We start from the raw sequence: 15050 nt of genomic DNA on the forward strand, positions 1-15050 counted from the left end.
CCTCTCACTCTTATATAACCCCCTTTACATTTAGAAAGTCACTAACTCTAACTAGTATATGTTAGGACTAAAGAGTAAATACCATTACCACATGGGAAACCTGATAAATCCTACACCAATTTTCCACTTCTGGATGTGAAATGTGTGCACTATACCATAAGGTTTTGCCGGGATGTTGTTCCAATACACCTCACAAAACCAGACCATGAATAAAATTATTAAGTAATAATAACAAATACTTCCTGAGAAATATGTACCAAGAACCACACTAAGTAAAAGTATGTCATTTGTCTCATTTTTACCACAGCTCTATGGGTTAGAAGGATCACCCCCATTTTAGACAGGTGAGGGGGGCTAAGTAGGTTATATCACTTGCACAATATCACAGTCAGGAAGAAATAAAAAAATTAAAGTTTGTGAAGTCAAGATCCTTCATATTTATTGTAATACATCTCTTTAGCCATGGGAGTTGACAAAGGTACCTTTATTTTAAGTGATGAGTGGGTGACACACTTAGAGAAAGCAAGAGAGTTAAAGGTAAGAATCACTATGACTTGTCAGAAACATTATTTTTGAGCCACACTGTAATAAAAGTTTGATAGTTTGTATTTTTTAATTTATCAGCAATAAAAGGATCTGAAGAGTAATCATCAACTGTCAATATTCAACTACGACTGTTATACTTCCTGACTTACCTCAATCGTTAATCGGGCTGGGTGATTTTCCAAAAGTAGTTGCTCTGCTATCTCCTGAACGGATTTAATATTTTCTTCTTTTTGGTCAAGTTCTCTCATTAATTCCTAACGTAAGAAAGAATAAAGAAGCGAGGTTAGAAAAAAGACCTAAACCTGAGATACAACTTAGCCATTCAATGACAAAGGCTGTACGTACAGCATGGTAATCTTTTTTCCGAGCTATGTTGGTATTTCTTTCGCTCCAATCATAAGCAACTTCCTCCTCTTCTTTTTCATTCAACCAAATAAGTTCATTAGTTGCACGAGTTACAAAATTATGGAGTGTATCAAGGTGCCGTTCCTGATTCCGGGATGTATTCTTTATTTAAAAAAAAAAATCAATTTTAAGAATCTTGTCTTGGCCAAATAGAGATAAGGAAAATTCTTATTAAAAGTTGTAAAAAAAAAAAAAAAAAAAAACAACTTACCAAGAGTTTTGCATACTGATTCTCTAATCGGTGTAACTTTTCGGTGTAAGTTAGTTTCAGAGGTGCTGTCATTTGGATCTATAATATGGGATAAAAAGACATTGAGGTTTTAGGGATATTTCTGACTCACACTCACTACATCTATTATTTGGTACAGGATTTTATTTAAAAAGAGCAAAACAACAGCAAGCTAAAATGAAATACATACAGATTTTAAATTCATATACCTCACTGATTTTAGCTTCTTTAAGGCTAGATTCAAATTCTTCAATAGCTCGGTGAACATTTTTATGATTTTCTAAATGGCTTTCAACACTTGGCAAATCTGACCCCCACTCAGTGCGGTCCAGCTGCACCTTTAAACAGAAAGATACTAGAGTTAAAAGAGAAACAGACAACAATAAAGACTGAAACTTTCAGGTAAACATTCTTTTACCTGCATTTCATCAACCCAATTCAAAAGATCCTGAACAAATTTCATGTTGATTTCCTCTTCTGTCAAATTCTGATCCAGCAAAGAAGACTTCAGAAGGGGCTTTCGGATCTGCATTAACTTTAGAGTTTGCAATGAATTGGTCTCTACTCCTGAACTGAAACTTGGAACTAATCCCCCTGATGGGAAACCAGGTGTATAAGCCGGAGTTACAGATGGAGTCAGGCGGGAAGTCAGACCTGATGAGAGGCCTGATGTCACACTAGAAGGGGTCAGGGAAGGCGTTAAACCCTGCGTCAGTCCTGAATTCAGACTGGGGTTTAAGGTCTGTGCAAATCCTGAGTTTAAACTTTGAGTAATTCCTGATATCATGAGCTTTGTTTGTTCCGTTGTCAGCATGCGTCCTTTGCTGTACACGGAGGAACATTCATTCCTTAAGGCCATAATTTCATCACGAAGTTTTGCAACCCTGAAAAGAAAATCAAAAGGGATAAATTATAATATAAAAGGCATTGTTCACAAAGAGTGAACCCTAATGCCAACCATGGTCTAAATTAGTTAGTTAACTGTAATATATTGATATTGGCTCATCAATTGAAACAGTTGGATCATACTAATTCAAGATGTTAATAATTGAGGAAGGGGAGTATAAAGGGGATATGGGAACTCTATACTTTTCAATCTATTTTTCTGTAGACCTGAACTGTTCAAAAAATAGCCTACTAAAAAAAGTCTATGTAATCATATTGATAAAATTTTGCATCACAATTTTTTTCACTGAACTTCATGCTATAAGCACTTTCCATATTATCACATAGTCACTGCACTATACTGTGATCATTCTCCTATGGTTTGACATGTAGGATATTTCCAAATTTTGTTATTATAAAATATCTCTGACATGAACAAACAGCTTTTTTCTATATTTATTTATATATTCTATATATTTAAAATTATTATAAATTCTTAAAAGTGAAATTACTATTATAAATTCTTAAAAGTGAAACTACCATTTATAATTTTTGCTTTACATATATCTTACATATATATTTGTAATATATACAGTCTACAACCTGAAAAGGTTCCATCCCTACCCCCAAACCCACTTCTCAGAGATACAGAATTTTACATAAATTTTCCCCCAACATTTTGTTATAAACATTTCCACGAAAGGATAAATAGAAAAAGTTAAAAATTGAGTTAAAAGGCTCCTTTCCTTATATTTTCCCTTTTTCAAATGTCATACAAATATTTTACCTGTAAGTTAGTTGCTACAGTATTGTAAGCACTATAAAGTATTTTTCCTATTACTTATCTTTGAAGAAAAAATACCTACTTAACATATCAAAATATATCAGGATTAAGGTGACACACATTTTCAACTGAAAAGAGCATAAGAAATAAATTTCATAAAACTGTCATAACTCTACACTCTCATCCCAAGTGTCCATGAAGCAATTACACAAAGCATAGAGTATGAATAAGTAGGAATCTTACCTCTGTACCAACTGATCTGCCTGGTAGTATTTTCCATCAATAAGAATCTGTACATCAATTACATGCTGGCGTAAAAGGTTCTCACATTCAAGTATATATCCGGCAATTTCTGCTTCATTCTGAAACTGCACTCCTGATTCTAATCTTTTAGAATCCTGTATTTTAAAAGAACTCAACATTAACTCTTTGAAACAAGTTTCAAAACTAGCCTCAAATATAAAACCCAAAATATTGGCATGAAAAGCTACTTGGGTCTTCTGTTTTCCCTTTTGGTTCAAATATACGTTCTCTTTTGGCTCACTGTTCCTCAAAACAGGAAACAGTGATCACAATCATTAACAAGCTTTAATTTTCAGTGGAGGACAATACCAAGAATCAACCAAATGTTATACTAAAGTTTTAGTTCAAACAAAATATAGACCCCCTCCACCACAGTCCCAATGGCTCCTAAAATTAACTTACGGACTGGAGAGCATTTCGGGCAAGGATCAGTTTGTCTTCGCAGATGACACTGTCCCTTTGAACTCGGTTGGCAATCTGCTGCAACATTTCCAACCTAAAAGAAGAGACAAAATAAATTAAAGCCTCTCCCTTTGAAGTCACAGAGTTTACCATCCCTGAAAAATGCCTCCCTGCCAAAAGTAAAACAATCCTATGACAAGGATTCAATACCTGCGTCCATCAAAGGATTCATTGCCGAAGCTAATGCAGGAGTTGATCAGTGTTGGACCACAATTAACCGAGAGAAAGTTTTCATTTGAATCCAAACTGGTTCGAGTGCTAGTAGTGTTACTAAACACAGAATCACTGCTTCGGTAGCTGTAACTACTACTGTGCATTTTTATTCCTGAAATGATGTCCCTTCTTTGACTATTCCAAGTAGACTAAAAAGTAGAAGGTCTTCTAAGAGCTCTACTTCTTACGGTGAAAAGCACCAACTAATTGTCACAGCCGTAATGTCTCCTTAAATATGCTCCAACCTGCATATTAAACACGCAGCAAATAATACACTGATAGCTATTCAAAAGAAGCTCGCCTAAAGCCATGCGTTTGCTAGCTGAGGTTTGCCTTTTGTAGCCTGCATTAAAACTCTACAAGTATGGACAAGGCAGGTTGATCAGGGCGTCACTGGAAAAGATTTGCCAAATATTTTCATCAAGAGTCATCCCACTGCAGCCACCCTAAAAAACAACTCAGACACCTCCCTGAAGCCCAGGTACAATTAGTAAAGGTTGTTTGGGCAAAACCAATCATCAACTCACAAACACAAATATTCAATCACAAGCTGACTTTTGCACCAGGTCTGTCCTAAGAAACATAAGGCTAAAAACGGTACTTGTAAGTACCCGTAAACAAATGAGTTTGATAAGAAATGAAGTACATTTCCATTTTAACTGCCATGTCATCTGTTTATCAGGTTAAATTAACTGGAAAAGTATCCATTGTCCTTTCTTTGTATGATATGCTCTCAGGAATGTTATCTCTAATCTTAAAACAGTCACTTTATATTTTTAAAACCAGAGTGCTAAGTAGAATATCAATGCAAAGCTTGCAAATTCAACTTGTCTGTGCCTGTTTTTTCCTTTCAATAGGTTACTACAGGGCAAAAGAACACTGGTTCTTTCTCATTTATCTTTTACACATTCCCATGCCACATAGGTATTATTTGCAATTAATAGTCCATGCCAAAAAACTTGTTGCATCAAGAAAAATGAAGGCATTTATATCCAACCAAGCTCGTAGAACATTTTCATGCTCCCAACACTACAAAGCCAGAACCGTTGCTTCTGCACCCTAAAGGTAGATATTTTTCTTTTCAGATGGCAAGAAAGGGGAAATTTGAGAGTGCCATGTCATATATAGTTAGTTAACAGAAAAGCTTGAAATAGTAACAGCATCACTAGCATTTATTAAGCAATTATTATGTGCTAGGTAATTAATTATTTACATGCATGACCTCATCTCATACTCAACCACCATATGTGGTAGGTACTATTAGAGCCTGTTTACAAATGAGGAAACTGAGGCTTACAGAGGTTAATGAACTTGTCTAAAATTACATGACCTGCAAATTGAGCTAAAAATTTAATCCACAACTTACTAGCTTGCGGACCTTGAACTTTTGACCATCGCATTAAAATCCAGCTACTATTATGACAACTAAAAATCTATTCCATATCCTTTCTCAGACATACTTTTCCATTACTTCTAATGATTAGCTTAGTGTATAATTTTAATCATCCAGAATTATCTCCTCCATAAAAGGTCCATCTTAGGTATTTCAAGCTTATTTTGGATCTGGATCCAGTTATGCAGACAGAATATTACACTCTAACAGGAATGTAACTGGTAATTTAATAAATGACTGATAAGTTAGACTTGCTTTCATATCTTCAGTGCATTATTTCCTATTTCAACAATGTGGAAGTCGTGTGTGGGGCACAAAGAACTAAGTGCCTCTCTGTGTCCCAGACACTGCATTAAGCATTGGCAACAAGGAAGGCAGCAAAAACAAGCCTGTCTCCACATTCTTGGAGCTCCTAATTGTCAACAGGCAGCCCTTAATCAAACAATCACAGTAATAAATATAAAATTACAACCGAGATATGAAGGAACAATACATGTAAATATGAGAATTATAACCAAGACATCTAAACCAGCCTGAGAGACCAAGGAAGTTAACTGAGGAAGTAACACTGGAGCTGGGATCTGAGAGTGAAGAATGATGGGGAGGATGAAGGAGACTTTCCCATCAAAGGAAAAGATGGTGCAAAGATCCTGTTTGGAGGAGGGCGGGACATCAGGGCTCCTAAGAGACAGTTAGTGTGGCTACACTCCAGAGAGCAAGAAGGGTGTTAAGTGAGGTGGGCAGAGAGGCATATCTGACCACACATAATGGCCTTATACTGGGACGCCCAGCTCCTCAGGAGCTTGCATCTCCCAAGGAACAGAGATCACAATTCCCTTCCCAAGTGCCACAAGTCAGGTTGTGAGGTAAGTACTATAATAGAGACAAAACCCACTCAATAGATGTCTCCTAACCACTAAGCAGTGCTTTCCTGGGCAACTGGTGTAGTGGGAAAGACAGAATGATAGTCAATGATGATTTCATGGAATAAATGCACTTGCAGAAGTAGGAATTTGAACCAGAATCTCCTGAGTGTTTTCTAGATGCCACTTCATTGCGCTTTAAATGAAGACAGACTAGACTCTTGTTTCCATTGCCCCATTGAAAGAAGGCCGTAGCAAAAACACAGCAAGAAACAAAATACGTTAATTGTTGATCTACATATCAGCTTCTGGATCCAGGTCCTGATGACTTAAAAACCAGTATGGAAAATTCTCACAGGTAATTTAGATTATTAGATGAGACTTCACATACCAACCCAGCCTATCAGGTCCTATTTAAACATTCCTTCCTGATTTATTCCTCAAATCTCCTGGAAGAGTTTCTGGATAAGAAAATGAAGAAATAGACTAAGTGACTTATCCAGGGTCACACAGCCAAGGAAATGAAAAGTATAAATGTTGTTCCTAGGTCTGCCTGTCTCCAAAATTTAATTTCTTTCCACGAGAACAAAGAGTTATCTCCCCACACCCATCCCGATACGCATGACAGAAAACACCTCCAGCCTACCTTTCTACTTCTGGACGAAGTGCCTTCTCCCTCTCGAGCATGGCAATAATGAGTTTCCCCCATTCTTTCTCTATGTCATTTGGATGATAACCTTGTAGTAGTTTGATACGTCCAAATTCTATCCAAATCTTGAGAAAACAAAAAAAAATTTAATATGAAGCAAGGATGTAAAAAAAAATAAATAAAGATTATGCTTGACAATACAAAGGAAATTTCTACTTACCTCTAATAACTTATATAGGCGTTTGATTTTTGATTTTTCTGTCTCCTTTGGTGGAATTTCTGTTTCTTTAAACTGTAAATACTGATTATAAAGTGCCTAAAATGAAAGGAAAAATAAATGAAGGTCCAAACTTCAAAGACCTATTTTCATTACTGTATAATGTTACCACTTCAAATGCTATTTACTGTGTCCTATGCATTAAGTGGAATTCCTTTATAAAACTGACATTCAAGGATAATACTAATTCCCAGCTAGTCAGTGACTAGGTTACAGTATGCAAGATTTGACAAGGGTGTAATTACTGATGTGAGCCATGATTCAACATGTGCCATGCAGGGATCTCGATAATAATAAACCATGGCAGTGTTTAGGTGGTTCTACTAAAAATCTCTCATCATACAAATAAACAAAAAACACATGTCCTTTAAAAGTTGCACTTTCCAAATGTTGCACTTTAGCTTTTAGTTTTTAGAAAAATAATTTGATGCAATTCCTATAAAGGAAAAAAGGTTCTCTTCTGTATCATGGATCTATCCTTGAAAATGGAATTCTACTACACAGAACTCTGACTATATAGCTAAACCTTGCTTTCAACGTTCCATTGGCCAAGTTAACCAGATCTTTTAATAAACATAGATGTTATTGGTTGCTATTATTACAGAAGTTTCAACCATATAATTAAATGATCTAGTTTGTACATACTAATTTGAAAATCTCTTAAATATAACTTATTAAAAAGGACCTTTATAAAAATTATGTAGATGAAACCTATCCACATTTAATAAGTATACACTAATTATTTCATTTGAATTCATGCTGGTTTTTTTTAATCCCCTATAAATCCTCAGGCAGTCACATTTCTGAAGGGTTCCATTCGATGTTTGGCTGGCTAATGAAATACTGGCACTCCCCATGTTTTCTTCTGTGTATTATGTTCTATCCTAGGCATCAGCAAGTAATCTGTGTAGTCCTCAAACTTCTTTCAAAACTTTAAGAATGAGCATTAATCAGAAGTCAGTAAAAATTTACCCAAGTGTCTGGACAATAAGAATCCATTTGGAAATAAGTTGAACTTGAAGCCTGAAAATTGCTTTGAACTCAAAATGCAATGCTTCAGAATGTCCATTAGAAAATAAGCTCATAATGCCATTATGTGCTAAACACCATGCCTGACAGATGTGGTGAAAGAAGGGGAAAATCTTTCTGGCCCTGGAAAGGTTTGCATCCACATGGGGAGACATCACACAAACAACTTTAGAACACTTAAAAAGCATCAAATCAACACATGCCAAGGAACTTTGTGCCAAGGACAAGCTCCCCATGGCAATGTGAATAAAAACTGTTCCACAGATGTTCTGTACAGATACATGAACACAATGAATAACTTTAACAGGATCCACCCTGGGTTATTACAGTTTTTGCAATTCCAGTTTGATCAAAAACATAAAGACTAGAATGCAAGGAATTAGACTTTGTTCTTAATATTCACATTATCAGTTTCTTGAAATGAAGCAGATTACTTTGTTATTGCAAATCCAAATATACAAAATGAGATGTTATTCTTCAATAAGCATACATATCTATAATTCTTTGATATTTCCATAATGTCTTTGCCTCAAAGAGTTGGACCTGTTTTTAGGTAGTAGCAAATGTTTTACTAAATGAATTAATTTATACTGGAAGTCAGGTATGCATTTGTGATTCCAAGGTGAGATAGAGTATGTACCTCTTGCTATACAAAAAGAAGCTTCTGAAGCCGTTTTAACAGGGTTCAACCACAGGCACATTCCCAACCACTGTTAAACTTGTCCCAGCTTCCCAGGGACCCTGCTGCATCAGCCATCTATCTGGTGGGTTCCAAGCATTCCCCAGGCACCAAAAATAATTTGGCAATGTCAGTTCCAGGGTCTCTAAAACTACATCTTATTATTCTCAACAATTCAAAGCTAAGACACTATAAATCTCATTAAGATGTTGTTACTGTTACATTTTCATAATTAACATTTACTCCATTTTCTCTGAATAATAGGAGATGAACAATTTTAAAATTGCCTATTTATTAGTGGCTTGCCAAGGGTAATTTTTCTTGAACTTCTAGAATTATTGAATTATTATAACATGATTTAGAAGCTTAATAATCAGGGCACCTGAGTGGCTCAGGTGATTAGGCATCCGACTCTTGATTTTGAATCAGGTCATGGTCTCAGCATCGTGGGATTAAGTCTGCTTAAGGTTCTCTCTCTCCCTCCCTCTGCCTTCTCTCCCACTCATATGCTCTCTTAAATAAAGTAAAAAAAAATTTTTAATTTTTTTAAGTTTAATAATCCAAAAGATAAAAATTTTAAATGTTTAATAATCAACTCAATCCTTTGTAACTTCTACAGTGACACGAACCTTTAGTTCCACAGGATTATTAGGAAATGTTCTCTCAGACATTGTGGTCACATGGTGTCTAATCCACTGAATGAGGTAGTTCACCATATTCTGGTATTCAATCCATTTGACTTCAACATCCTGAAACAAGAAAATGACAGAAAAGATCTACATCTGCAGATAACAACATTCCTATCTAACACAACTTAGTCAGAGGTCATTCTGTGAATTTATAGGTCTTTAAGCTGTAGACTAAAGCCTAGAGTGAGAACCAGTACAATTATCTCTCACTCTTTACCCAGTCCCACATAAATAGCTTTAAAAACATGCTAGCAACATTTGACAACAAAGTAGCCCAATGAGTGCTACTTCTGATCCAGAGACAGTGGCTGACTGGGGTACTATGTTAAGAAGGCTTCTGAGGCTGCATCCAAATGCAACAAGAAAAAACACAATGGTCATTTTGGGATCTTTTTCAGGCACCCAAGAAGAGAGACTAATAGTGTGTACAAGCCAGGCTAGTTGGCATTGTCCTCCAACCTTTCTAGATCTAAATCAACTGTCTATCTGAAACTCAAAGATCTACATAAAATGTAGGATAGTATGTAGGAATGAAAACTATAGGAAATGTGTATGATAGGATTACTCATTAAGCAAATTTCAAAAATGGAGGAAACTGGAAGGCTGTCACCTGCTATGTTCAATTAAGTATCTGATGAGTGCTTATTATGTTCAAAGCATTGTGTTAAAATGTTGCAATAAAAAAAAATGTAATACTTTAAGACAATACCTTTTATCAAAGAGTTTACTGTCTAGATGGAGAGGAAAGAGAGTCACAATATAAACAGTTAAGCAAAATGAAAAGCAGTGTTTAATTAGGTGTTGAAATACCTGAGACAGGTAGTAATACTAACGGTTGAGGTAATAATCAGGTAAGCACAAATATGCCTCAAAAGGTCACCAAAGGGTTCTGGGAAAGGTAGTCCCTGAGCAGTTCTGCAACAATCAGTAAGTGAGTCTTTGGTGGAGTCAGGGGAGAGATAAAAGATAGGGAGTCCCAAGTGAGTCAGGCCTCTGAACTAGAAATGCCCTAGCTACCAGCAAACAGTCTGTAAAAAAAGTAAATAAGCAAAATTAATATATGCAGAACTCTGAATGTCGGAATATCTAGACTGGATTTCACCTTACAAACCATACAAGTAATCACTGAAAGTTTTCAATCTAAAGACATCAGGTTTTAGGAAGATTGGTTTGGTGACAAGTACAGTATTGATAGGAAGAAAAATACAATGGAGATGGAAAAGTATGAAAAAGCTGTCATCCTAGTTTTACTGTGAAGGAGTAAGAGTCAGGAACAGGGTGAAGGCAGTGAGAAGGTAAGGCAAGAAATGGTCACAAGAAACATTCTCAAGCAATGCTCGATACTGAATTGTTGGTAGACATCACAGCTGGGGATGAACACGAGAGCAAGTTACTCAAGGATCAGGAGAGGATAAATCTCTGAGAGAAAGAACAAGACAAAGAGAATGGAAATAAATCTAGAAACAAGAGTGCACAGAGATGAAAAAGAGACCAGAAAAGAGAGTTCATCAAGATGTGCTCCAAAATCTTCAAAATAAAATAGAATAAAAAAAAAGAAAGGAAGAAAAAGAAAAAAGGAATCTGCAAGGAGAAGGAGAGAAGCCCAGTTGTTAGTTTGGCAAAATCAAATGCCCTTCCTCTAAATATCACCTTTAAATTGGAAAAAAGAATCCCTAGCCAACTGATTTCATGAGATTAGGAGAGTTAATAACTTTGAAAGTGATTTCAGAAGTGAGATATTCTACATATACAGAAGGATATCAAACATAGTAAATGTAGCAGCAGTGGGTTAAAAATGAATCACCCCAAAATTCAGTGGTTTAGAGCTTTTATTTACAAAATGATATGTAACTCTAAATAGGCTACTTTATTTATGACACAGAACAAATTTTTTTTGAGTTATACTTTAATTTTAATGGTGGAATAATATCATGAAAATGCAAATAGAGCTGATTTATTAAATAGCATCGTAACTCAAGTTCTTTAAAGAATATTTCATAAATACTGTAAAAAGTTTTATCAAAGAATTCAGTCAACTGGTTATTACTGAGTCAGAAGATTCTAGTATGGAAAAATCAATACTCACATTTGCACCAATACCTTCGCCACCTTCAGGGACTTTGGGAAATGCATCATAGAGAGATGACACATAAGTTATTACTGATTTTTCATCAGGTGAGGAGACATCAACATCTATAAGCAGCAATATAAATTATTTCAAAATGTTGATAAATTACTTTCAATCGGACTTTCATGTTGGTCTACAACTAGTCAGAACAACTTACCTTCCGGATCCAGAAGTCTTATGACACCAATTTTTTCTGCTACATAAAAAGCGTGCTCTAAATTTGCAAGGTTGCTTTGAACAGCAACAGTATTCATGTCTATCAGGTCCGGCCTAGGAAAAAAATTTGCTGCAATTAATTAAATTTTCTCATATGCCAATTCAACATTACATTTAACGTTGACCTATTTACGTTAACATTTCTGCAAAAACCAATACTAAGCCTATGCTGAAATACAGAGATTTTCATCGAATATTAAACATTACTTAATTCTCTCACAAATCTGTGGGTGCCAAAACCAAGTGCAGCGAGGAAATCATAAAAATTTGAATGTATGTAATTTTCAACAAAGTCTACAAATTCCTCATAATCAGAATATACATGAGTATCTGTCCCATTCAACCTATTTAAGCTCTACTATTCCAACAGCATCCTTCCAGTCCAACTAGCATCCTCTTAATGTTTCTTCCCAAACACTAAGGTTTATGCTTGGTTCAATGCTGCATTCATGGCATCTACCACCCAATGGACAGAATGCCATTTCCTGTCATTGTTGTCTTCTCACTATTCACTCATCTTTGCAAGCAGAGACCAAGCCCCAACTCCTTTGTGGAGCCCTCACTAATCTTCCCAACCCTGTTTTTTCTCTCTGTTCCATGAATTCCTTATACTTTGAGCCTGTGCTGGTCAATCTGACATTTAGAATAATCACATACTTCCCTGCCCTATCAATTCACTTTTTAATGTGCATGTACATCCTGCTTCTCACAACTGGCCAACTCTAAGTCAGAAAGAACCATGTATTAACAAACTTTTGTATTCTCTCCTTCTGCAGAGACAGAGTGGCATAGAATTAGTGGACACTCAATACATACCTATAGATAAGTTGGTAAGCAGGCTGGTTAATCAGTAATTTGAATCATAAATAAAAGACTAAATAAGCACTAGTTTATATTTTCACAAGCATGCATATGAGCATGCCTATGTATGGACATACATGCACACACAGATGTGTTTGCTTTAAAGCTAGCTCTGATATTTTAAAGCTAGTTCTGTCTATATACAAGACAGGAAAAGACGTCCTGAATACTCTTTGTAGAGAAAGTGGCAAAATAGGTCCACTGAAAACTTAACACAAGGCCAAAAGCCAGACAGGAAATGTTCATCTTAGAAACAAAGCATTAAAAGAATGCAAAAACAAACGTGGAAACTGTAAAACTCAGAAAGTGTGGGCCCCACCTCCAAAATGACTGAGTAAGCACCTGTTCATCAAGTTCTAAGGAAGGCTCTCAACAAAGTCCAGAGACATTCTGGTTTGCTCAAAATAATCATTTGGGAACTGCACAAAGAGTGGGAGGGCTCAGAGGTTGTGGGGGAGGGCTAAAATGCAAATTATTTTGAATACTACTTTGAAAGCTGTTCACATAAAAAACTCTAGAAATGCATTATTTCCCAGGAAATTATTAGAAATTCATTAATGTTTTTCATATGCACCAATATCACCACTTAAAAGTGTTCATAAATTTATGACAGGACCAATAAATCTACTGACAACAATAGAGGTAAATAGCATACCTCTAAAAACAATATTTTTTATTCACATAGAAGCATTCTGAAGGATATGCCAACTTCAAGATTACTAAATAGGTGAATATAAGTCTAGACAAAAACAAATATCTGAAGTTCAAAAAACTGTTTTGCATCCATAAAGTTCACACATTTTAAAGAAATAAAAACCAGCCTTTCAGAGTTTACCAAACCTCCTGACGAGAAAGGGCATGTTGTTATCCAAACCCTGCCATTAGCAAGAAAGTAAACACTGAGTAATCCCAGAGGGAATGAATAAAGTCATTGAAGAGTCAAGTTTTTGACTAAGAGAATAAAACATAAAACTTCCTTCAGAATGACATAGTCATTTCAGCACAAAGGCAGCTGTATAATACATAGAGTTTGGATAAGTCACTTCTTTTATCATGACATTTAACACTTTAATGAATAAAACTCAAAGTGATGTTCCCCTGTGAAAAAACTGCAGTAGACAAAATTCAGCAAAAAGTAAAAAAGAAAAAATCTGCAAAACTACTATGAAAAACTAGCAGCCTGAAAGTTTTCAAAATTCCATCCCTCCTTGAGCTCATCTCCTAGGCATTCATTTTTTGTCTTGCAATCCGCCCTTCCTCTCTGTGTCTGGAGCTTCCAAGAGAGGCTTGTGCTGTGACCTGTCCACTTTCCTTCTTCCTTACAGTCTCCCTGGGGTCATATAACCTTTAAAAACTTCAGCTATTTTTTACCTACAGAAGGTTTGTATTTTCATTCGAAAGCTTTTATTTGTTTAAGAACTTTTCATGGAATTTTAACAGGAAATTTCATTCCCATTTTAGGTCTGACTAACCAAAGACTAGTATACTGCAAACATGTACAAGGCAGCAGCCAGGTTCTTGTAATGCATTAATCATTCTAATTTCCCTATTTTCTGCAAACCTTTCATAACTATATATCATTAACACTGCCACTGAAAATAATATATATTAGTCTTTTATGGGAAAAGGGCCATCCTAACTCTTAACTTGTGTTAGTATTCTTTGATCATATAATCTTTTCTGAATTACTCAATCTTTATAAAAAAATTTTTAAAACATGTATCTGTATCCTTTTTTCCATAAATGATTAAAAATAGCTGACAAAGAAAAACACAAGAAGATAACATAAATTCTATACTGGAAGTATAAAACTAGGATAAGGCCATAAGATGAAACTAAAAGTAAGACCAAAAGGTGAAAACTACTTAAGTGCATGCTTACCACCCTTAATTTATTTCAAAAATATAAGACCAAAAGGTATTAAAGTGGCTATTGTCATAATACTAAATAATTTTGGATAAAAGTAATGTTTCTCTTTCACAAAACACCCACATTAAGAGTACTCTTTCTAGACAAAAAAAAATATACAAAAGACCAAACACACATACACATAAAACCACATACATATACACAACACATGTATATGGCCATTTATGTATATATAAGTACATATGTGGATATATTCCTTATTTATTAATTATATTTATTAATTTATTTACTAATATATTTTATATACATTACCATCCACACTAACAGCCAAACTAACATTACGTGAAAACTGTAAGTTTTTTGGGGGGCACAGACACCTCAAAGTAACATTCTAGTCCCCAAATACTTTATTAATATATTAGCTCGCATGAGAATTAGATTGGATTCTGAGAGAAAATTTAACTTACACGTTATAAATGGCTAAAGATTAGCACAAGAAACTATCTAAGGCTTCCACATGACATCATGCCAAACAGTGAAATGTTCAACTACAAAGAACATGAAACAAAG

The 15050-nt window shown here is 35.3% G+C and overlaps 1 protein-coding gene across 30 annotated transcripts in view; it reads right to left on the bottom strand.

The window, feature by feature from the left end:
• DST (dystonin) overlaps positions 1–15050 on the bottom strand; it is a 479832-nt gene that overhangs the window by 162150 nt on the left and 302632 nt on the right. For 28 of the 30 annotated variants that reach the window (XM_025991085.2, XM_072734513.1, XM_072734492.1 and 25 more), the window contains 12 exons: positions 11692–11804; positions 11493–11599; positions 9347–9466; positions 6953–7048; positions 6730–6857; positions 3555–3648; positions 3093–3247; positions 1599–2064; positions 1390–1518; positions 1163–1240; positions 892–1053; positions 696–800 (listed from right to left, as the gene is read on the bottom strand). In XM_025991085.2, coding sequence (XP_025846870.1) covers positions 696–800; positions 892–1053; positions 1163–1240; positions 1390–1518; positions 1599–2064; positions 3093–3247; positions 3555–3648; positions 6730–6857; positions 6953–7048; positions 9347–9466; positions 11493–11599; positions 11692–11804 — 1753 coding nt within the window. Of the gene's footprint in view, positions 1–695; positions 801–891; positions 1054–1162; positions 1241–1389; positions 1519–1598; positions 2065–3092; positions 3248–3554; positions 3649–3764; positions 3932–6729; positions 6858–6952; positions 7049–9346; positions 9467–11492; positions 11600–11691; positions 11805–15050 lie in introns of those variants that run through there. The other 2 variants (XM_072734636.1, XM_072734647.1) reach the window with 1 other exon arrangement.

This window comes from Vulpes vulpes, chromosome 1 (assembly GCF_048418805.1).
Source record: "Vulpes vulpes isolate BD-2025 chromosome 1, VulVul3, whole genome shotgun sequence".
Taxonomy (NCBI): Eukaryota; Metazoa; Chordata; class Mammalia; order Carnivora; family Canidae; genus Vulpes; species Vulpes vulpes.